This window comes from Prionailurus viverrinus, chromosome C1, assembly GCF_022837055.1.
Source record: "Prionailurus viverrinus isolate Anna chromosome C1, UM_Priviv_1.0, whole genome shotgun sequence".
In the NCBI taxonomy this organism is placed as follows: Eukaryota; Metazoa; Chordata; class Mammalia; order Carnivora; family Felidae; genus Prionailurus; species Prionailurus viverrinus.
In genome coordinates this window covers 40,780,516-40,805,448 of record NC_062568.1, presented here as the reverse complement: position 1 = coordinate 40,805,448, position 24,933 = coordinate 40,780,516, and the positions used below count along the sequence as shown (strand labels likewise).

The 24,933-nt window shown below is 37.3% G+C and overlaps 1 protein-coding gene and 1 pseudogene across 2 annotated transcripts in view; both read right to left on the bottom strand.

The window, feature by feature from the left end:
- COL5A2 (collagen type V alpha 2 chain) overlaps window positions 1-24,933 on the bottom strand; it is a 147,453-nt gene that overhangs the window by 28,419 nt on the left and 94,101 nt on the right. For both annotated transcript variants that reach the window (XM_047873650.1, XM_047873651.1), the window contains exons 12-31: window positions 23,991-24,044; window positions 21,035-21,088; window positions 17,826-17,879; window positions 16,607-16,651; window positions 16,114-16,167; window positions 13,156-13,200; window positions 12,010-12,063; window positions 9,664-9,762; window positions 8,890-8,934; window positions 8,674-8,772; window positions 7,400-7,453; window positions 7,000-7,107; window positions 5,876-5,929; window positions 5,216-5,314; window positions 3,501-3,554; window positions 2,689-2,787; window positions 2,527-2,580; window positions 2,364-2,417; window positions 918-971; window positions 64-117 (exon numbers count right to left, since the gene is read on the bottom strand). In XM_047873650.1, the coding sequence (XP_047729606.1) occupies window positions 64-117; window positions 918-971; window positions 2,364-2,417; window positions 2,527-2,580; window positions 2,689-2,787; window positions 3,501-3,554; window positions 5,216-5,314; window positions 5,876-5,929; window positions 7,000-7,107; window positions 7,400-7,453; window positions 8,674-8,772; window positions 8,890-8,934; window positions 9,664-9,762; window positions 12,010-12,063; window positions 13,156-13,200; window positions 16,114-16,167; window positions 16,607-16,651; window positions 17,826-17,879; window positions 21,035-21,088; window positions 23,991-24,044 (1,287 nt within the window). The remainder of the gene's footprint in view (window positions 1-63; window positions 118-917; window positions 972-2,363; window positions 2,418-2,526; window positions 2,581-2,688; window positions 2,788-3,500; window positions 3,555-5,215; window positions 5,315-5,875; window positions 5,930-6,999; window positions 7,108-7,399; window positions 7,454-8,673; window positions 8,773-8,889; window positions 8,935-9,663; window positions 9,763-12,009; window positions 12,064-13,155; window positions 13,201-16,113; window positions 16,168-16,606; window positions 16,652-17,825; window positions 17,880-21,034; window positions 21,089-23,990; window positions 24,045-24,933) is intronic.
- On the bottom strand, window positions 18,137-20,531 carry LOC125172721 (heterogeneous nuclear ribonucleoprotein A3-like; annotated as a pseudogene).

Here is a 24,933-nt window from a genome sequence, read left to right as displayed (position 1 = left end):
TAAGTGATATTATGAACCTACAATTTTTAGTATTGTTATTGTTACTATTACCTTAAAACTTACCTGATCACCTGGCTTTCCACCTTCCCCAGGAGGCCCTGGAGGACCAGGAAGCCCCTAAAAAAAGAAAAAAAAATTGTAGATTTGTAAAAGTTTAATAGGCCACTAGCATTAACAAGTTACCTTTTATATATCATGGAGTCTCCATGACTATACTTTTAAGCAAAATATATTGTTTAAACACAAGCAAAACAGAATGAGAAAACCATTATCTTCTATGATAATGCAGCAGCCAGTCAGCTTCTAGGTTTAGATTTTCATTTGCACACCACTTAGCAAAAAAAAAAACAAAAACAAAAACAAACAAACAAACAAAAAAAACAAAAAAAAAACCAGCTAAGACTCTAACAGGAGATTCTTAACATTGGTCCAGTTTTTATGGGTCAGAAAGCAGTATTTTAGGCTGCTAGAATAATAATGATAATAATAATATTAAGTCATTCCTAAAGGTTTTTTTTGCCAAATTATGATTATCCATGCTATTAAATAATAAACAATTTCCCACACCATATATATTTAAATAAATCATGAAAATTTGTTCAAGAAAAATTTTAAGACATTTTGTCAATAAAACTAGATAAACCTTAAAATAGTTCAATAAAACTTCTTGAGGTATCAAGAACACCTAAAAATTTTAATTTGTTAATAATTTTGGATTTTGATCCATTTTGCAGGGGAAATCTATTCCTTCCCTTTGAACAAAAATGTTGGGTTTTATCCAAATCTTTATTTACTAAAAGAGGGATGACTTTTTTAAAAAATTGTGGAATTTCACATCATTTGACCATATCTTTTTATATTTAAAAAAATCAGCTTAATTAATGGTAGAATACATGGAAAACTGAATTATTACATACCTGAAAGCCAGTGGGTCCTGGGGGTCCCTGTTCTCCTCTCTCCCCAGCTAGACCCTAAGTCATAAAGGAAAGAAAATCACGAAGAGAGACAGATCTTAACACCTGCTTCCTGTTTATGTGACCCACTGGAAGTATTGATATTTGCTTTTTTTCCAATCACATGCTTTTCACTTTAGCCAGATTATAAACTAGCATTACAAATAGTTTAATGAGATTCTTTGAGGTCCCTGCTGGTAAGAAAATGTCTTCTAAAGCCAGAAAAGAGACTGAGGACATATGTTTATTTTTTGATCCAAACATAAAATTGTCTGGAACCAAACACAAACTTCTGAGGAAATTGGAGAAATTGAACATGGAAAAATTCATTACTTTCATACATCGAATAGAAATAGGTAATACAAGTGTCCCCTGCTCTTCCAAAGTTGGCATTATGTCACTTTGCTTTCATGAAAGACCTGTATTAGTACCTCTTTGTGCTAACTCAAAGGACTCTGAAGAGAATTTTTGCCTTTATGAAAAAAAGGCAAAAGGCATTCAGAGTTTGTTTTGCAGTGAGCTGTTATAGAGGCAGTGCACACCCAACTCTTTCTGGAGAACTAGACTTAGCATCTCAGCATCATCTGTGTCTGTGAGCATCTGTGCTTTATCTGGATTTATTTTGCACATCTGTTAGAGCAAGATATAGCCTAAGATATGTCCTAGGATATGCCAGAAAAGCCTAAAAGACGTTATTTTGGGATTCTGGGAATCTTAAGAAATTTTTCACATAAATTAATAATTGCTTCTTTGCTTTACACCATTTTGGCTTACAAAAATTTTCACAGGGACGCTCTAATTTCTGTTCCAATTTAGTTCGCAGTGTTAGAAGAACTATTAATCAGGCCTTCAACACTAGAGCAGCTGAAGAAAGCAAAGCTAACATTTTAGAAAGATATTTAAATTGCCCCATCATAAACAAATAAATATGCCAAAATATTTCTGATAAATATTTAATTTTAGAATCCTAGGATGCAGATGGACCTCAAAGGACAAAATACTTTCTTTTTTAGTCCCTCTAAAGAAAAATCAGCTAGCTTAGACAAATTTATATGAGACATTATCAGAAGAATGTAAGTATAGTTCAGTACTTATATTTTTCAATAAGAGACAGAACAAAGTATTTGTCAAACATGATTCTATTCAGTTGATATGTTCCTTAACTGTGACACATAAGGACAATGAGGTTGCTTCTGCCATCAGCATTTTAAAGAAGTTTAAAATGAAAAGTCCAATCGCTCCATTTAAAAAGGCAGAAGGTGCTGGCACAGGGGTCAGAAGAAAAGATTAGAATTCTTCAATCTTGCACTTTCTCATTACTTCCCCTGAAACTTACTCATAAGTAAAGTCTTAAACAAACATCATCGAAAAGTGCAATGTGAATGTAATTCTCACTAAAAGATCACATACCGGGGGGCCCACAGGACCAGAAGGACCAACTTCACCATCTTTTCCAGGAGCTCCCTAATAAAACACAGAGATAATATGTGAAGTAAGGCCGTGAGACATTTGGGTCATTTCTATATATTTATATATATTTCCTCCCTTTTGGCAGAAACGTTTGTATAGTTACCCTCTGCCCAGGAACACCAGCATTTCCTGCTTCTCCAGGTTTCCCAGGGTCACCCTAAAAGAAAGAATAGAAAACTATCTTAAAATTCAATCAGTTTGCTCATAACATGCCTACTTCAGGTGAGGATGATGATGAGATAGCAAACATATGCACTGTACTCACACTGCTACCTTTGGGGCCTGGAAGACCCATACTCCCGGGCTGCCCTCTGATTCCTATGGAGCCTGGAGGACCTGGCCGGCCATCCTCCCCTGGAGCACCCTACAAAATTGACAGGCGCAATGTAAGTTTTACGTAAATTCTCTCTGAATATCAGGTCACCCAAATTGTCACTTGCCTTTCTTTGCTTACTTATGAAAGTTATATAAGTTTTAAATTATCCTTCATCTTTTTCTCAGTGAATCAGAACAGTTGAGTGTTTTAAAAAAAAGTGCTGAAGGATGCTGAGTATTTAGAACAGAGATTTTACTCTGGTTCTACACATGACCCTCATCTTCACGGCTCCTTACGCTCTTCTATTCATAGAGGAAATTGTCCTTTTACTCTTTAATTTACTCTAGCTTGCGGTAATGAAAATTTGGGACTTCATTTCACATTTTTTGGTATAAAGGAAGGGCCTAGAATACATAAGTTACCAAAAGTCATACCTACTTATCTCTTAAACCTATAAAGTTGGGAGGACACTTATGAAATGAGAATGTTTCCAGTAGACAAATTTCACCAATACTGGAAGAATACATAATTTCGACTTTTTCCCCAGATGTTAGAGAAGCAACTTCAATCTCAAACATTTATATCAATTAAACTTGATCAATTTTTAGTGAATTTTAAAATATGAAGATCCTATGAATTTGCTTCGGCATTTTAAACATGTAAATATGATCAGCACTCACATGATTAAAAACATTAACCTCAAATAAACATCTTACGTTATATGTCTATCATGGCTATGGATTTCTGTTTACGTCACTTACCAAAGGCCCAAGCTTTCCTTCAGGACCTTGAACACCAGGATTTCCTGTCAGACCCTGAAAATTAAAAGTGATTGTCATTTTGTTGCTGACCTGCAACTGAGGTAAAGATTCTAGAGAGTAGGGACACCTGGGTGGCTCAGTCCGTTAAACATCCAACTCTCGATTTCGGCTCAGGTCATGATCTCAGAGTTTGTGAGTTTGAGCCCCATGTCAAGCTCTGCGCTGACAGTGTGGAGCCTGCTTGGGATTTGCTCTCTCCCTCTCTCTCTCTGCCCCTCCCCTGCTCACTCTCTCTCTCTCTATCAAAATAAATAAATAAATAAGCTTTTTAAAAAAAGCTTCTAGAGAGTAAAAATAGCACTTCATTAAAAGGATCCAGTTCCACTATGCAATGCCCATTCTCAGTGGCCTTAGGCTCCTCTAGACAAACTTCACAGGCTAATCATGGGCCTCCCCCAGCCTGGTTTTGGAAGGATACAGGGCAGAAAACACAGCATGCCAACAGGCAGCATCACGTGGGACTCTCCACTGGGGGGCAGCCCTCACAGCATGGCCTCCAAGGGCATCATCTAAGCCTTCTACAATGGACAGGCCAGATGTCAGGAAATGAGTCTACATGGCGGGGACAGGAGCCATTTTGGCTTAGAAATCTCAGGTAACCAGTATTTGTAACAGCACCTCGAACACAGTATACTGATCCTGGCAAGGTGAATGTGCAGGTACCAGTTTCTCCAAGCTCAGGATGCCCAAAGTCATGCTCCCCTACAAGGTTTTTATAATTCATAGTCCTCCCAGGTCCAGATGTGGTCTACAGTCGGGCATCATTTTTACTATAAGCAATGCTGACTGCTCATTCACCTGGCATTCCAACTTTATTAGGTATCTAGCGAAGAAGTTCTAAGAAAGTTCCAGTTTCCTACATAGAAGGAGAAAGGGCTGTAGTAGACTTTTATTCATATATTTTAAAACACTGGGTATGGGGTACCTGGGTGGCTCAGACAGTTAAGGGTCTGACTTTGGCTCAGATCATAATCTCAGTTTGTGAGTTCGAGCCTTGCGTCGGGCTCTGTGCTGACAGCTCAGAGCCTGGAACCTGCTTCAGATTCTGTGTCTCCCTCTCTCTTTGCCCCTCCCCTGCTCACACTGTCTCTCTCTGTCTCTCAAAAAATGAATAAATGTTAATAAATACATAAATAAATAAATAAATAAATAAATAAATAAATAAATAAAAGTGTTGGGTTCAAGATTATGTGGAGCCAAATGTATATTTCCATCCAAGAACTTTTTGTATAATTCCTTTCTTTTTAAGGAGCATTGTGGACAACTGAATGTAACAGCAATTACACACTTCAAATGAATTTTCAAGTAACATTTGTTCAGGATGAAATTTATCAGGAATTCTCTCTGCCAGAAGCCAAACAGGTTTTTGTTAGCAAGTAAAGAAAAATAAAAATTGGCAAACAGGATTTTTTTTTCCATGTCAAGTGGCAAAACTATTAATGCATACTCCTTTGAGAAAGGGAGACTAGCAATTACCATGTTTTTCTATATGTCATGAAAATAACAAAGCAGTTTTTTTAAAAATAGTAAATCAGGTCAAAATCGTAAAAACAAAAGAAATGATCCAACTTGTCAAAGCTAGCTTAATTAAAAAACACTTCACTGAGTACCGACGAGCTGTTCTGGGTCGATGTAGCAAACTGCTGTGTTCTTACCCGAGCACCTGGAAGGCCAGGTTCACCTGGACGTCCTGGGTCCCCCTGCCCTCCTTTAGGTCCGGAAGAACCTACAGGACCCCTCTCTCCTTGAGCCCCCTGTTCCAATGCAAAGCAGAATGTGTCAGAAAAAAGAAACAGTGCAGGAAGATAAAAGCAAGTGAATATCAAAATTGCCCGTTACAAATCAAAGCACTAGAATAACATACAAATACTTTGTCAAAGTGATTACAAAGTTACAAAAACTATCACTACATATTTTGTTCTAACTCCTAGTTCTTGTAGAATAATGGTTTTTCATTATTAATAAAAATTGTATTTAGATTATCACTCCAATAATCTAGATTTGGGTGAGGGGGAACACCAAAATTCTAGAGTCTAAATTTCTAGATAAAGGAAAGGTCTGTGACCTTTTCTTCTCAGCTGGGTCTCCAGGAAGTCGAAAACAAACTCCTACATACTTGCAACCATTATCCTTCTCCCCTAGCTATCTATAATACATAAATTGCACAAGAGGGATTTGGCATTAGGCTTGACATCTGTGTCTGACTCTTTTCTGGATCTGAAGCCATGTGGACCAAAGCTAGATCACCATTCTGGACAACGGCATCTTTTGGGGCACCACCCACATGAATGTCAACATGGATGGGATAACCTCACCTTTGGTCCAGGTAAACCATCAGAGCCTGGAAAACCACGATTGCCAGGAGCACCCTACAAATGACCAAAATGAGATTCTTAATTGTTGTTGATGTTTTTGTAATGTATAATGAGTGGGTAATTTTTATTTTTGGCATTACAAGGTATTAGGAGTTGTGATCAAGCCAACATGGCAAAAGATAAAGCGTAAGGGACAAAACCCTAACTACATAGAAATATTTAAAAATTTTAAATTTTTGAGAATATGTAAGTATCAAGCCAAAAAATTATTCAAATTAAGAACTATCCTAACAATTAATTGTAAAATAAACATAGAGCAAAATGGTATCTAGATAAGCAGCAAAGGAATGGCACCATCTACCATGATCAAAACGTCAGTGATGACATACATTAGTATTGTCTTGTATGTGAAGTACTGTGCATTCTTTGAACGTCTCTACAAATGTAAGGTGATATTATCATTGTCCCCTACAGACCTGTTTCATTATACTCCAGTCACAGCAACCTCTTCTAATCTCTAAAATCACCAAGCCCTTGCTGGCTTTGCGCTAACCGTTTCCTCTGCTGACAGTGTTCTTATTCCCAAGGTCTCTTGCTGGTTTGTCCTCATCTTCAGGTATCAGCTAAAATGCCATCTTCCCAAAGAATCCACTTCTTAACCACCTAATTTAATGTCACACTACTATCACATACTCAAAGCTACTCTCTACCACATCACCCTGTAATTTCCTAAGTGTATATGGAGCTCATTAAAATGTATAATTATATTTTTGTTTGCCTGTTGACTTGTTTATTGCTTACCTCCCCACTAGAATAAACTTGCTTACTAGCCCCCACATGAAGGCTGGGACCATAGCCTTCTTGTTCACTGATGTATCCTAAGTACCAATATATCGAATTGGCACAGTGTCAGTGTTGGCTGAATGAATGAATGAATGAATGGGCAATAATTATTAGACAGTTGGTTCCTTTAATACACAGTTAACCATACTTAACTGTGCAATGCATTTGCAAGCAATTCTTTCAATGACTCTAGCTTTCCTTATTATCCCCAAAGCTCCCCACATAATCCCCCCCCCACACACACACAACTCTAAGAATTTATCTTATTATTCAAATTTTACCCTTTCTCCCATTGGGCCTGGAGGACCAACTGTTCCTGGATCACCTCGGGGACCTCTTTTGCCTTCTTCACCAGGTGGACCTATTGGACCCTGAATACCATGTGGCCCCTATTAAAAACAGAAGGACAGTTACCAGCAACAGCCATTTGACAACTGAATTATAATCAAAAGCTTCATTTAAATAAGTCAATTACAAATTTTAAACTATATTAAACTATTTCCATCCAAAGTAATGAAGTCAGTTACAAGTTTAAACTAAAGTATTGCCACTCAAAGTTATATTTCTCATTGATATTATTTTAAACACTTGAGCATTTTGACCTGTGCACTGCTGGACAATATTCATGGTCTTCTTATCATTGAAACAAACAAACAAAAAAACAAACAAACGAAGACTTACTGGTTCCCCTTTGGGGCCAGCTTCTCCTTTGAAACCTGGAACTCCTGGATCACCCTAAAATAAAAGTATCAATAGTTATAAAACCCAGGACTTTTAGCCAGTCCAACTTGCTTTAATTAATTACAGTTAACAGGCCCTAAAAACTTTCTGCAGCTGAGTCTGTATTAACATTTTTTCTAATTTTGCAAATCTTGTAGAATGTATGTGAAATTTTATAAAACCCAGTATAAGTAGTTTATAGAAGTCTGTCTATTTTACAGTGGTCTTCAAAGGACTTATTTTTAAAATCTTGTGTGTTTTATCATGCATACTAGGAAAATTAGAATTATTCAGTTATTCCAATTTTATAATTAAAATTAGAACTAACAGTGACAACTTTTACAGATGAATCTATTTAGGGTATATTTTAGGAAATAGAGTTATTTACCCAGAATCAAAATAACTTTATATTTATGTTCTACTTATTGAGAGTTTGACAAGTTCAAATTCAGCATTTCATCTTCGGAGTGTTCTAGGGTTTTGGTGTGTATGTGTCTTTAAATACCAGTTAAACCTGTGGGAACCAGGTGGCTAAGAGAACATGATAAAATCAAATGTGAAATATCAGCAACACTCATGTTTTAATAAATCTGCCACCAGGATTTAAAGGGATTTATTAGCATAACTAAGTTACTTGGAACAGAATCTAAAATATTTGTTTTAGGTAGTGCTAAGAAAGAAAGTTTTAATTTTTATACAGAAGCTAAAAATATATAAGCACAACTTCTCAATGTGTTTATTTCTTATGGGTTTAGCATAACATTTTTTCTAATAAATAATTTCACAAAATACGGAAATTTCATTCAATATGAATAATATGGTGGAACCACTCTTCAAGATAACTCTCAAGAAATAGCTGGTGAACCCATTTTTAACCAAATCGTCATTATAACCTCCACATTTCTTCACACTGGCTTGGAAAATATTTTTATAATGTGTACTATTCAACCACTCATAAATATCTATGAGATAGACTATAAAGTTATGACCTTATTATTTTAAATTTTAAAAAACCACTAAAATTTAACACAATGTAATAATGTTCCCTTTTGAATTTAAACACCTAAATTGTACATTAACATGTGGCTTCCACTTTACAAAGATTCCTATCTTCACTTGCCTCACTCAGATATGTCCCATTATCCATGTTTCATTGGCTCTCACTGAATATTATTTTGCGTGGTGATCTTAGTTGGATTATACTAATGGATGATAGTTATTTGAAAGGACATTACCGGTTGGCCTCGAATTCCTGGAGGTCCTGTGCTACCCTGAGGTCCTGGAGATCCAGGGGGCCCTGCTAAGCCAGGAGGACCAGAGGTACCTGGAGAGCCCTGTCAGAGTAGAAGAGTGACATGATGAGCAGAGAACCCAGTAGAAGTCTACTGTCAATGTCCAAAGGATTGCACCCATTTGAACTTCACGTGGCATTGATGCAGTTAGTTACTCACCGTTGGGCCTTTGGCACCAGGTGTACCATCAGTTCCTACTGCACCCTAAAAGATCCATGAAAAGTTTACAAAATATTAAGCCATATCTAGGATGCTATCCAGATGTCCACCCACATTCCAAAAGGAGGCAGAAAAATTATTGTAAAAACAACCACCATGGGGAACCTGAGTTCGAGCACCATGCCAGGCTCTGCGCTGACAGACAGCTCTAAGCCTGGAGTCTGCTTCAGATTTTGTCTCTGTTTCTCTCTGCCCCTCTCTAACTCACACACATACACTCTCTCTCTCTCTCTTTCTCAAAAATAAACATTAAAAAAATCAACCACCATTATATCATAAAACTCACTTTATGACTAATTCCCTCTTCCATAAAATAGATAAAATTTTGCAGAGTTGACAAGAGAAATAGGTTTCTTTAATCAGTTGGAAACACTCATTCAGAATTCAAAGAGGATATATTAAAACTGTTCTGTAGGGGCGCCTGGGTGGCGCAGTCGGTTAGGCGTCCGACTTCAGCCAGGTCACGATCTCGCGGTCCGTGAGTTCGAGCCCCGTGTCGGGCTCTGGGCTGATGGCTCAGAGCCTGGAGCCTGTTTCCGATTCTGTGTCTCCCTCTCTCTCTGCCCCTACCCCGTTCATGCTCTGTCTCTCTCTGTCCCAAAAATAAATAAACGTTGAAAAAAAAATATAGTAATAAAAAAAACTGTTCTGACGTTATAAAAGATGTCAAGCTTTCTGTCAAGAACACAATTCTTAAATGTACTGGGAACTTACGGGAAGACCTTGAGAGCCCACTGGACCTGGTGGCCCAGTTTCACCTCTTTGTCCCTGGGGACCTTCAGGGCCTCTTGCCCCAGTGGGACCCGCTTCTCCCTAAATGGGTACAAAAAGAAATGTTATAAGAAAAATATAAATGTGGTGTCATTCAAAGTTTATTGCTCATTTGGAGCCCTACATGCTATACTCAAGTATTTTTAAAGGGTGATGAGCACTAATCAGTTTATAAGGGTTGTGTATGGAGTAGCTTAAGGAGTAGCTTAAGGAGTAGACTCATTTTCCAACCCATCAAGTATGATAATATCTTCAGTATTAACAGCAGAGTAAAGTGGTCAAGGTAACCTGATATCTACCCTTATTTCAACCCATGAAAGTAGTCCAGATAGTAAATAAAAATACAGATGCCTCGTTAAGTTTTAATTCAGATAAATAACAAATAATTTAAGTGTAAGTTTGTCCCAGGCCATATTTGGAACATATCTATACGAAAAGTTTATTCTTTACTTATCTGAAGTTTAAACCTAAGTGGGTTTCTGTATTTTATCCAACATATTAGGTCCCAATGTAGATCTAATCCTAGAGAAACCTGGACCTAGAATTTCAGAACTAAAATTCTAAGCCTGAGGAGGTTCATTAGTGCTAATAAATATATAAAATCCCTACTGACTCTCTGAAATTTGAAGAACTGGATATGGAAGTTTATTTTTCATCCAGAGAAACAGAGACCATGGAAGCACTTTATAGGTATAGCAGAATCGTGGCCAAAAATGAAGATCTGGAAACTTTATGCTTGGCAGGGGAGGATGGTAGGATAGGCAAACAATTTCTGAGAAAACCAGTTTTGCTAAGCATTTGACTTTATTAAACAGTCTTTAGTAGCCAAAAGCCAGTACTAGAAAAACCCAGGAGGAGAAGGAATTATGCAGAGTGAGCTGTTATATAAATTGCCATTGCTAATGAGGTCTTCACTAGATGCCATAATAGGAGCAGAAACTACTTTCTGCCAAGTCTTAGTCCTGGGCATTGTGAGTATTCTTTCCTTAATTCTCTGGCCAAAGCTCAGCTTGAGGGTAGAGGGTCTCACAGGAAGGAGAGAAGGAGTTTTGTATATTTTGATGGGAACATGGGAGGTTGGGCCCTCCATGGCCAGAGTCAGTGGTGGTAGGATTAGCACTTCAGGGAGATCAGAAACAGAGGGATCTCAAGAAAGTCTTATCTGCTTGAGTGCACAGTGAGCTCTCAGTGAAACAAGGGACTGGTTGATGAAATGACTTAGGGACAGCATCATTTTAAAGTAGCAGCATTCCTGTGGCACAGAGTTTAAAGACAGTGTTAGAGAGAGCCCGAAGAATAATTTAACCCGATGACTCACATTTGAGAGTATTTGAAATGTTAGCTATGGACTTTTTGTTGTTTTTGTTTCACAGTTCAAAGCCCATTTGTGTAGCACTACCAACGAGAAGCAAGGACCTATATTGAGGGCATCCTCTGCATCAGGCAGTATTAGAGTTTGCATTGCTCTCTCATGTAATCTTCAACAAAATCCCATGAGAAAACAAGACTTACAGAGGGAAAGTGACTGCCATGGCCACAATCATTTTTGTACAGCAGAATCTTGTGAGTAAATCCCTTTGAGATGAAGAAAATTATGGCCAAGGGAAACTGGGCGTGAGGGGTAATCCAATGTACTGTGTTGTTTACAGTGTGAAAACAGTGTTCTGAATGTATTCACTAATTTAGCTAATATAATCTTAATAGCCTCTTACTGTAATCCTTGAATTTATCACCCAAAATACTGAAAGAACACATTGTGACTCACTACAGATGTAAATCATCCCAGCAGAATGCTTTAATCCAGTCCCCTGTGGAAAGCCAAATAGCCTCCCTGCCTATTCCTTTCATGGTTGTGTAAATGGTAGGGGGCCTGGGTTGGAGTGAAAGCCAGCATTGTGTGAAAGAACAGCCTTTTGACAACCTTTGATTTATTTTAACGTCCTATTGTTTAGAACACTCTGCTATTTATTACTGCCAGGCACTGTATCCAAGAGCAGAGTTCCAATTCAGATTAATCTCTTACTCTTTGCAGCTGTTACAATTGTCTATTTTAGAGTTCTAATGCAGTGGAATCTTTGATATTACAATTGTATGATTAGCAGTAATTCTCCTTTAACTACATATTGCATAGTAATCTCATTTTTAAATTTATTTCTTTTCCTACCATTATACACACTGAGAATGCTCTAGGTTTTTTCCTTTGTTAAGAGTGACTTCCATACAATTAATGACATTCTCATATCATCAAGTAATTCTTATAATCAAGAGCTAAATATATTAACATTTTACCTTCATTCCAGGATTTCCTGGAAAACCGGAAGATCCAGGAATCCCAAGAGGACCCTATTAAATGAAACCAGAAAAGTGATCAGATTTTTAAACTAATATCTAATTAAGTCACCTTTTATTCTTTGACAACATTCTGTATTTTGACACATGAGAATAATCCACTTAGTACTTTAACATCACAAAGATAATGTAATTTTATTATAGAATCTTCCAACATTGATATGAAATAGTGCTAAAAAACTTGTCCAGTGGTATTAAACACAATAGAATTTCTTAGTTGTACTATATGAAAGTCCATCAAAACACAAATTGTTTGAAATAACTGCTTCTTGAGAGATGTACTTTCTTTGTATTAACCAAGTAATACAGTTTTGAGAAAGTTATGTTTTATACCATAATCTAGGTCTCTTTAAAAAAATGATGCTTAAGAATCATTAGGATATTTCAAAGTGATTTTTGAAGGGCTAATATGTGGATATTTGTCACCATCCTACATTTGGGAAGACATGCACAGAGTTTAAGCCATTGACTTAAAGGTCAGATTTAAAGGAAATGAGTATAAGAGGAATTCCATTCTAGGTTATCCTGATTCTTCTCTGAGGATTTGTTTTAATTCCATCAGTTTTTCAGTAACAAAATCTCTTTTAAACTATAGTTATTCTTTTTCTCCCTTCTTTTGTTTCCTTTTTATGAATAACGAGGGAGAAAATATCCTAAGGGCAAATAATTCAAATCTGATTTACCCTCCTAGTATTCCCCTGAACTCATCATGTTTTTTTCATCTATCCATCCTATAAACCATGCTATATTCCTGTTCATTTTATACACTCATCTTTCAAATCTTAGCTTGAAAGTTACTCCTTTTAAAGTCTTCCTTGATATATTTATCTCACTATAAACGTAGGTGCAGGTACTCTATACCATGTTGCACTCTATAGCATAGCAGTTAGCAACAGCATTATGATACATTATTAATCGATATATCTCTCTTCCTTGATAGACAAGGCAGTTCCCAAAGATAAATTCTGTGTGTTTATCATCTTTTTATTCCAAGTGTCTGAGATACAGTGGGTGCTCTGTAAATTTTAATGAATGTACAAATGGAACAATAAATAAATGAACAAATATGAAAGTCATACAACTCACCATTGGCCCAGGTTTTCCAGGCATACCATGTGTACCTCGTTGTCCCTAATTAGGAGAAAAAGGGACAAGATAAAATTATATTTTCTACAGTATTTGCTCATAATTAGTTTTATGAAAATTTCCATGTTAAAAACTGAAGAATAAATATTTAAAGTTAACCAACAACAACCTTAACTAGGTCAAAAGCAATTCAAATACATTTTTGTACAACAATAAGATAGGAATAAACACATCTACCCTTATAACAATAACAAAGAACAATCATGACTTAAAAAATGAAACTGATTAAAATGATTCTTCTTACTTGAATGTATGACTTTCCATCAAATGAGCTCAAAGACAATGAAATTTTGTACACCTCAGTCTTTTTAATAAGCAGATTAACTCAGAGGAGTTAAGACCCTCCCACAAACTGCCCTCAGCTAAGGTAGCATTCCCAAAATTATGCCTCTTCCAAGGTCAATGAAGCAGTACAAAGGATTGGCCCTCATTCAAGACAAGTCTGAAAAGCCATCCCGGTCCCATAGTTCTCATGGAACAGAAGACTCATGGAGACTGGGGTCTTTGTTGTAATTATAGTACAGTTTATATTCTCCATGCAACAAAGCCTGTTTTTTATTCATTTCTTCACCAATGTAGTTTCTGAGAGCACTCCCCAATAAATTTCCTGCACACCAGTCTTTGCTTTGAGGCTGTTTCCTGGGAAACCTGAACTGAGACCAATACCATTGGTACCAGAAGTAGTACAAAAAAGCAGACTCTAAAATGGAATTTTAAAGCTGGATTCCTCACTGACCAGCTGGTGATCAATGAAGTCTGATTCACTCTTGACGTCTGGTGGTAATGCAGCAATAAATATTGCCTCCAATGGTAAACTAAGAGAGGGCACAAGTGTAAGAGAAAGGGCTATGGGTACAATAGCTCAGGCACTTGAAAAGGTTTAGAAGAAATAGCAATTATAAAGTTGATGGAATTGCATGAACTTGTTGAATGAATACACTGGAGAAAGACTTTGAAAGGCTAATCGTGATTAATCATCAATATAAGATTCCTTGGAAGCATTTTAAAATCTTGTGATCTTCTACAGTCTGAGGGAAGAAAATCCTGAAGGTTGGGCCCAGGGCTTGATAAAGGTTCAAGAGTTCTTGAGAAGGTTGAATTCTAAAACATGGAAAGGCTGTTATGCCATGGTCAGGGGCTTTGATTAGAAGGAATGTAATTTGACATTGGGATATCTTAAGAACTTTGAAATCTCAACCCTGAAGCCTATGGGCCTGTAGAAATTCTCACCATTCCCACCTTTAACAGCTTATACTTCTCCCTTCCTTAAAGATGTTGCAGAAGCCTCTACTTTATTGGACAACATATGCTATCATCACCACCACCACTTGCCCCTGCTCGTTGGCCACCAGACCAATAACTAGCATCAAGTCACAAAATAACTGAGTTGAGGAAAATCTTCTTCTGATAAAAGAGGGAAAATACACCCCAAAGGAGCTTTGAGTCCTATACATCATGTAGAGCCAGAATCCAAAAGAGAATGTGTGGGAGTAGGTCCTGAAGGTACTGGATCGTGAGGGAAAGGATATAAAGTGGAGAACTTTAATGATATGGAAATACTCTCCCATGATACACATTTAACACTCTCATAAATATCCTGAAAGATGGTATTAACATGGAAGATGGTTCTTGGAAACTCAGAAAGAGCAATGCCCCACACTAAGTGAGGTAGAAATGCCAGAACTGTCTTGGCAGACAGTAGAAGAAAGCACAGAGAAGTGAACATACTAGATTGGATATATTATGTAAGGATGGATACATCAACAGTTGACTATATTCTACAATATTTTCTATGTTTCCAGAGGACAGTCTATCTTCAAGGGGACAAGGATTGGCCTAGTGAGAAGGTCTCACTTCTCCCAAACCAGGGCCCTGACTTTGACACCATTGAAAACTCTAAAGTGGTTTTCTTCTGTAGGCTAAGGGTAACATCAGGGGATGCTGTAAACCTGAGTGAGATTCCTAATACTAATGGGGATGATAAATGTAAAAATAATAGAGGCAAGGTGGCAGTCCTTAATTGTCCAAATGAAAACAGGTAAAATATAATGAATTGCAAGGTTGAAATATTAGCTGCCTAACCTTCAGAGATCTATGAAGAGAATTAATAGAATATTCCCCCTTTCTAGCTAGGTTCAAGGTACATAGGCAGACAGTAAAAGTATTTCTCAATCTATGCATTTAAAATAAATCAAAGACAAGGGTGCCTGCATGGCGTAGTTGGTTGAGCTTCCGACTTCAACTCAGGTCATGATCTCACTGTTCGTGGGTTCGAGCCCCGCATTGGACTCTGTGCTGACAGCTCAGAGCCTGGAGCCTGCTTCAGATTCTGTGTCTCCCTCTCTCCCTGGCCCTCCCCTACTCATGCACTGTCTCACTCTGTCTCTCAAAAATAAATAAATGTAAATTTTTTAAATAATAAAATAAATCAAAGACAGATGATAAAGAAACTCAGCTCTTGTAAGGGTACACTCAGTACTTACCTTTCAGGATTGTGATGGATATAAAATAAAGATAATGGAAGAATGCTTGGCATATAAAACCTGCTTGAAAAATGTAACCTATTATTATAATTTTACTACTATTCCCAATTTCATATTTTCCCATGGACTATATTCCATGTTGCTGTAGGTTTTTATAGTTTTCTTAACTTCAGCATTCAGATAAGTAAGCAACAAATACACTGTGGTTATATAAGATGTTAACATTAACAAAAGGTAGGTGAAGTGTACACAGAAACTCTCCATAGTATCTTTGCAACTTTTCTGTAAACCTAAATTTATTTCAAAATAAAAAATAAAGATAAAAAAATAAATTTAAATGTAGGCAACCAGTACCATAGTCTCATTTAAAAGACATGTTCAGTTCATTTGAGAGAGTTGAAATATACATACTTACAGGAGCACCCTGTGGCCCAAGTCTCCCTCTTTCTCCTGGCATTCCCCTTGGACCCTACAGATGAGAGAGGGGGAAAAAAATCTCTTAAAGCATCTTATTTGAATTCTAAGGTAGTTTGACTACATCACTCAACTCAATCGAGACTCAATATTATTAGCTACCAAACAACATGACCAAACAAGGAACAACTTCAGGTTTGAAACTCTCTACCTGTGGGGATACATAACCTACCACCTCTTACCTAAACAGATTTCACTTTATATAGCTTCAATGGGCTAAGTCTATAATAATCCTGATTTAAACACTAAGAAACAAGAAACTTTTTCTATTCAAAGGGTGCAATTCTCTGAGTGTGCTGGTCTGCCAGCTGGTAATCAAGATTACTTCATCAGCTATCATATTTCCTCCATGTTTTTTTTTATTTTGCATTTAAACATTCACTTAATATAGTCTAAAAAGCAAAAAATGCTCAAAGTATTAAATTGATACATACCATAGGACCCATGGCACCCATTGGACCAGTAGGGCCAGCTTCACCCTAAAGCAAAAATGAGATTATAGTACAGTATAAGAAACCTACAATTGATATTCACATCACTTTTTCTATGCGTATGTCATTTTAAAAGTATATTTTCAAACTGGCTATTTGAAAGTCATACTTGAAATGACGGACCTCAAAATTCTGCTGTATTACTTTTTCTCAAAGGGCGATGGCAATTTAGTTTCTATGGAAATAAGTATAAAATAAATTGAGGATACAAACAAGATTGATGGAACTATCACATCCGCCCACATTAATTAGTATCAACAAAGTAATTATATATTTATGTCTGATGATACTTAAGCTCAAGTAAAACTTTATATAAAGTTAAAATTGATTAATATTCCTTTAAGATCTATTATAGGAAGTTCAAAAATTAAAAGTTTAAAGCCAACACACACACACACACACACACACACACATACATATATGTATGTACATATATCTCACATTTCTATATATTTCACATGATGCTTCCCACTAAAAAGTCCTCTGTACTTCTTCTATGGTCTTTCTCTCTCTCTCTCTCAACATAAACACATCTTGGGAAGAAACAACAATGGCTAGAAGGCCCTGGAATCGAAAGGGTACTTTAAAAATTGAGCTAATCGGGGCGCCTGGGTGGCTTAGTCGGTTGAGTGTCCAACTTCAGCTCAGGTCACGATCTCGAGGTCCGTGAGCCCGAGCCCCGCGTCGGGCTCTGGGCTGATGGCTCGGAGCCTGGAGCCTGCTTCTGATTCTGTGTCTCCCTTTCTCTCTGCCCCTCCCCCGTTCATGCTCTGTCTCTCTCTGTCTCAACAATAAATAAACGTAAAAAAAATTTTTTTTAAAAAATTGAGCTAATAAACTACCTAAACCTCTCAGATATTTTTGAAGGAGAAAAAAGAGTGAATTCGCAGTACCATCTTCATCCACCCATCTACACCCATCCTACACGGGTATAAACCCAATGCCATGGTGGCTACTCTTAGGGGCAAATTTAATCCATGTCACGTATCCTGCTAAACCTATTGCCACTCATCTATGAAAAATTATATTTATCTACTCAACTATCCCTTTTCTATACTCCTCTTTCCTCCAGAATTTAAGGTGGTTCTGAAAAAAACTGGTAGGGACCTGACGCAACCCTGAAAGGCAATTGTGGGATTAGATTAAGCTACTGTACAGTTACCTTGGAACCAGGTGCTCCAACTTCACCTTTTGGGCCTTCAAGACCTTTGTGTCCCTAAGAAGAAAAATATAAATTTGTGTTTTTCTGCTTTTTTTGATTATTAGATGTGTAAAAGAAGAACCAAAAATAAGCTCACAGAAAGTGTCTTATAAAAACAGATATTTAAAGTCGTTACCCAAAATGTTTACAAATTCTCAACATTTTGTGAAAGCCTATTCAAAGAAAATTAAATTAAAGGTTTTTTGAAAGCCTATTCAAAGAAAATTAAAAAGGTTTCTCCCTTCAAATAACATTTTTAATTTATGATGTTCTCACCCTTTAAATTTTTGTGACTTCATAGAAATTTATTCTATAACTACAAATGAAAAACTTATGGTGGCTTTATAGAAGACAAGTAATTATAGATTTTATATACTTACAAGATATGGGTTATAGCCGGGTTGATGTTCAAAATAATTAATAACTAGTAGAGCACCAAGCATTCTAATCAGAAACTCACTACTCAAAACAGAGACCAACCAGTACATACTTATTAAATATCAGCCATGCTTTGTGATAGATAGATGATAGAAAGATGGTAGATGATAGAAGATAGATAGATAGATAGATAGATAGATAGATAGATAGATAATAGATAGATAGATCTGTCAACCTGCAATTTTTGGAATTTTGAGATTTGCTTCATTTGAAGGTAAATATTAATGCTGTTACATTCACAAATATGCTAACTTAAATACCCAATTCTATTTATCTAAAACACACATTGCAAACATACAAATATCTATTCTCTCCATATGTCAGAGCGCATTCATTTCATGGTTTAAATGCAGAGAATAGACTCCCCTTAAAACTGCAAGTCAGGAGGTGTTTCTTTACAGTTAACTTTAACAAAATTCATACAAACTAGTAATTAACAATGATCTTCTTGTTAACTCACAAGGAAACATTCAAAACTGCATTTTGTTAAAGTTTCTGTAGTAAAATGTAGAAAAACTGAACTATGCAAATATTGCAAAGTTAAAAATTCCTGAATTTTTTGTTCCTGGTACCACTACCACAATTTACTAGGCAATATACCTGATGTAATGAAAGACAAAGACAAAGACAAAGCCACAACAGATAAAAGACCTCAGGAACATACATCAATTTAACACCACGTTGCATTAGTCAATAACTGCACTGTTTGCAAACTGTGGCTATGACAGACGTGAACAAAAAGGGTTTCCTGTTTAAGCTGAAATAACTTTTCTGACTATGGATCATCACTCCTCTCTGGCAGATTTTTACAGTTCCTCTCAAGTATTTGGGATGACTGCCTCAAAGTAACCTGCAGCTTTCCTGACAACTCCTCGCTCTCTCTCCTGCTAAGAACTGTAGCTTTTCCTTCTGAATTATTTTAGAAGCTTGTACCACCATATCCACCACTTCCACCACCAGATCCATAACCATTACTGTAGGGACAAGCCCACGTTTCTTCCACCAAAACTGCTCCCTTCATGAGTCTATAATTTGATTGCTATTGTCCTCTATAATTTCCAAAATCATTATGGTTCCCACCACCACCATAGTTGCCTCCAACATTTCCTCCTTCATGGTAAGCATTATATCCTCCACCACCAAAGCCAAATCTGCCTCCCTGGTTTCCATATCCTGGTCCACCACCACCATAGCCTCCTCTACTATTGCAAGCAGGACTACCCCCATAGTTGCCACCATCACCTCCAAATACACTTTATCCACCATCACCTCCTCCAAAACTACCTCTGCTGCCATTGTCTCCACCACCATAGCCTTCTCTTCCACCAAAGTTTCCACCATGGCCAAAGCTACCGCCACCTCTAAAGTTTCCTCCACGACCCATAAAGTTGCCAGATCCAACTCCATGACCTCTTTGTGATCTAGCAGACTGCATTTCTTGTTGAGAAATGGCCTTTTCCACTTCACAATTATGCCCATTAGTAGTATGGTATTTCTGAACAACAATTTTATCAACCTTATCATGATCATCAAAAGTTACAAAAGCAGGGGCACGCTGAGTGGCTCAGTCGACTAAGGGTCCAACTCTTAATATTGGTTCAGGCAGGTCGTGATCTCACAGTTCTGTGCTGATAATGCAGAGCCTGCTTGGGATTCTCTCTCTCCCTCTCTCTCTCTGCCCCCCTCCTGCTTGTGCACATGCGTGCACTCTTTCTCTCTCAAAATAAATATTTTTTATAAAAGTTATAAAGGCAACCCTCTCTTTTTTCCACTCTGCCTGTCCTCCATAACTTCTATGGTTTCAATCTTGCCATACTTTTCAAAGAAGTTTCTCAGGTTATACTCTTGTCTATCTTCTGTCATGCCACCAGTGAACACTTTCTTCATTGTTAGATGGACAGAATCCTCTCTAGAAATATCTCTCTTTGGTTCCCCTTCACACCCATCAACCTTTTGTTGTTAAGCACATATTGCTGTTGCCTCCTCCTAACACAAGAGCAATTCACAAAACCCAAACCCCTGGGGTCTCTCATCACCACGAAATCTGAGAGTGTGCCATGTCTCAAAATGTCCTCTGAAACCATCGTCTGTAGTTTCAAAGCTCAGACCACCAATAAACCGTTTTCTCAACTGCTCTAGTTCCTTTGGATCTTCTTCCTCCTCCCCCTGCTGGCAGCAGCCACTGCTGAAGTCAGGCTGGGGGCTACTGGGCAGCAGTTTTACCTCCATTTTGAGTGATATGTAATTTCCATATATGTATATAATATATAATAATTACATATTAATTATCTTGAGTTATAAAGACAGAAGCATTCCATGCCTTCCACATCGGGGTTGACTGGGCCCATCCTATGTTTTAGTGCACTTTCTAGTATCATGTCACTTATTTCATTATGGAGCAGTTATTTTTTCTTAACTGTAAACCTTATTAGCCTGAAGCTGACAACCATGGGATTTTTCTCATTCACGACTATGTCTTCTTTTGTAGCACAGTAGCCAGCACGGGGGTAAGAACACAAAATATATTTGTTATAAAATCAGATAAAATTCAAAGGAAATAGAAAAAAGCATTGTGAAGTTGGTGACCAGAGATGAATACTGACACTACATCCAGTTAAAGACAAATGACAAATAGAATTGTAAAGATGTTAAAGGTAATGCCCCGCCCCCCCCCCCCGACCCTACTGGTATAAGCCATGGTATCTGCAAGGATTATAAAGGATTGAACTTACTCGGTGACCCTTCAGGCCTGGAAGACCAGGAGCCCCAGGAAATCCTCGAGCTCCCTGTGGAAAAAATAGAGAAGGCATTTGAGAGTCATTAATAAGAACAGGAAACTGCTTAATACACTTTTTGTTCAAACTGAAAATTTAATACATAGTTTTCCACTAACATACCAAAGAAGAGAAAGGGGCGGTGTACTTTTAATCTGTCGAAATACACCTAGATGATCAAAAATTAGCAAAGCAAACTCACTGTTAGGTATGGAAGCATGACTTACACAAAGACATGGATTAATGCCAGGTATTGATTTGATGACATTTCCAAATTTTGAAATTATATCACTGCATTATAATTAGTAGCAAAAAAACCCCCACAACATAGAAAAAACAAACAAAAAACAAGAAAATAAGCCTGAATCAACATGTTCAATGTCTGAATCAACTAAGTCACTGTACATGGAAAAAAACCAGAAAAGTAACTTAAGGAAAACTATGCTTTCTCTATATTGTGCTTTACTTGTGGCAGAAGAATCAATAAACTTGTACACACCAATGTGTTTTATTTTCTCTGAACTACTAAATATTGGCAGCAGAATATGATTGGGGAGATTGCATTAAAATGTGATCAGAAATTGATTTCAAGTAAAATGTTCAGAAGCTTTATGGATTTGTGATTGTTTAAAAGATTAATTGAAGAAATGAAATATCCAACAGAAGGGATGGTCAAAAATACAGAGAGAACAAGTTGGTTCCTTGACTCAATAACTCCTTAATTTATGCTAATTTTATGCATCCTCCACCTAAGGATAGTGAATAAAAAAACAATAGAAATCAAACAGAAAATTAAATCCAAATGGTATGACTACTTTGAAATGATGCTTCAAACTTTTTCCTCATACCCTCTTAAAATAGATAAGGACCTGGTGACTTAATTATTCAGTTATTCTCATTGCCTACATTAATTTGGTTTTGAACTGAATGCTATTACCACTGGTACCAGTCGATTGAGTACACTGATAGCATAGGTTGCTGTATCAATTATTAACAATTATTACTATTAATCTGCATATGCCTGGCACTAAGCCTTACGTGAGTGGGCATTCAAGGAATAATCATTGTATAAACAACTGAAGAAATGGTTTAACATTTCTCTTAACACTCAAGCACTTTTCCTAAGCCTTTCCTAAGGAACTTCTCTTATTCTAACACAATCTTACACAGATGGAAAAGTCTTCTGTTTTGTACATCATAGACTTCATTCACTGTTTCCTAAATGAGTGAATACTCCTTAAATGAAATTCATATGATAAAAGCAAAGCAATCATTCCTCTGTGACCTCTTGTAGGGAAAATGTCTCAGTAGTGCTTTAAGGAAGGATTATAACAGTCAGGGCACATCAAACCACGTTCTCTGGACAAATAAAGTTCCACTAATTCTTCTGTTTACACAGCCCTGCTTAGGAATTCCTCACTTCAAGAACTTCCTTTAAGTTTTTCCACTGGAATGCTCCCCTTTACGTAGATTTGCTCCCCCTCTTTCCTGAGCAGAAAACACAGTACACTGAGCCTATAGGAGGATTACTGAACTATGTTATTTCAAGTAATTAGTTAACTTTGAGTTTTTGTGGTCTGCAAGGAAATTCTCAAGTGATTACATATCTCTAATGCAACAAGAAAATGAACCAGATGTACCAGTACTCATAAAATTTTCTCTTTCTGCTGACCCAAGACTGTCATCACACCCCAATCACATGTCATTGCACAGCGCTCGCAGAGTGCATCTGTGACATGCTGGCAGGGCCTGCTTCCTCCCCATGGAGGGCCCACACTGAGAGGATGTGCAAGAGTGCAGCAGGGTGGGAGTTCAAGCCTGGACCGGCTGACGTGGACATCTGTGCTAATGACTAAACCTCATGCCTTCGTCTGCACTGACTCCCCAGGCTGATGGGGGAGGAAAGGAAAGAGAGAGAGCAGGGAGCTGGGAAATGGGTTTTATATTTGAAACTAATGCTTACAGCCCTGTAAATTCCCTTAAAAGATGAGCACTCATTTATTTTAAAAAACTCCAAGCATTGAACCTCAATACTTTTCAGGAAGTAAATGGAGACTAATTCAGCACTATTGGTTGTATTGATTGCAAGAAACATTAGAAAATCATAGGAAATGCATAGGAAATCATAGGAGTATAAGGTTAAATCCATTTAGAGGATGCCAGACAAGAAGAAACTTTAAGAGCAAGAATGTTAAGAGGGTTTCACTTGCTGATCTCTAATTTTCCCCATTGGCTGCGTAGCATATCCTAGGAGAGGGCCTCTAAAAGTAACATGAGTGAGACAGAAAGGTGGGTTTAGAATATGGCCAAGGGGCTCAGATCCTGAATTCTGGTGGAGCACGTCACCAGGGACGTGTCTCTGTAGTAAACCAAGGGGGGAAAAACGGCTCTGTTAGGAGTGCTGGCCATCCGTATATCTTGTCATAAGATTCTAGGGTCCAGAACACCAATTAAGGATTTCAGCCAACATTAGGGTTTGGAGAGCAGCCAAAGAGGCATAATTTATTGCCCCTATCATATATAAAAGACAAATCAATAAATTTTCAAGCTGTTCTTTTTGATATGTGAACAACAAAAAATAAAATATTAAAAAGATAAATGGGATTAGGATGTTGGGAAATGTAAAGAGGTCAGGCTGGTGACTTTGCAAATTTGACAGTAAGTTTGGAGAGTATCTGTATTAGGTTATAAAATGACTATCTGATGCAAATTGTTCATATGGGGCCAATGCAAAATAGGAAATTGGAATTAGCTATCACTCTGGCAAAATGTACTGCTTCACGATGACAGAAGGGAACATATGTTGGTGACAGCAACTAGTCCACATGCATAGAATGAAGCACAAGGTAATTTTAATGTTCTTTGCCTTTCAAAGTTGGCCTTCATGGCATTGTACTGACAATTATAAACTTACTGGAGATCCTGCAAATCCCACTTCACCAGGGTTTCCATTTCTACCAGGTTCACCCTTTAAGGTAAAAAAAAAAAAAAAAAGGCAAGGTGAGGGAGAAACAAAGAGGATTCAAATGTTCCCTTCTAAGACTAGATGACAAATCAATTGCAGACAAAAGACTTTTTAAGAAAGCTCATGCCCAAAGCTCTAAACAGTATAAAAGTACTGGCTCTACTCCTGATGGCAATCCATTAGAGCAAGTCAGTTTGTGAAGTTCTCATTAATTTATCCAGAAGAAGAAATTAATATAAATTATACTAGTCTGGCCTAGCTTACCATTTCATAAACGTCAAAATTTACACACATGTACACACAGAGGCATATGCTATGAAATTCTATATCCACATGTGGCACTGAATTAAAAGTTTTTAAGAGTACTACTTGTCATTTCTTGTGATAAACTAAGAACTACTAGACATATTTTCCTTATGACCAAATTCAATGTAATCTCCTTAAATAAATCTCACGACACACAAGGAGAAAGTATTTACTTGGTGTAGTATCACAGAGAAATTAATGATTTAACCATGGTTTTATCCTCAACTTTGGTACAACTAACAAAAAAATCCAGAGAAGCAAATCTGTTTTTGCACCCTGTTTTTAGATCACATGTTACTACTGTTAAAATCTGAAGTTGAGTCTCAACTTTAAAAATGAGGAAATAGGGGCGCCTGGGTGGCGCAGTCGGTTAAGCGTCCGACTTCAGCCAGGTCACGATCTCACAGTCTGTGAGTTCGAGCCCCGCGTCGGGCTCTGGGCTGATGGCTCAGAGCCTGGAGCCTGTTTCCGATTCTGTGTCTCCCTCTCTCTCTGCCCCTCCGCCGTTCATGCTCTGTCTCTCTCTGTCCCAAAAATAAATAAACGTTGAAAAAAAAAATTTAAAAAAAAAAATAAATAAAAATGA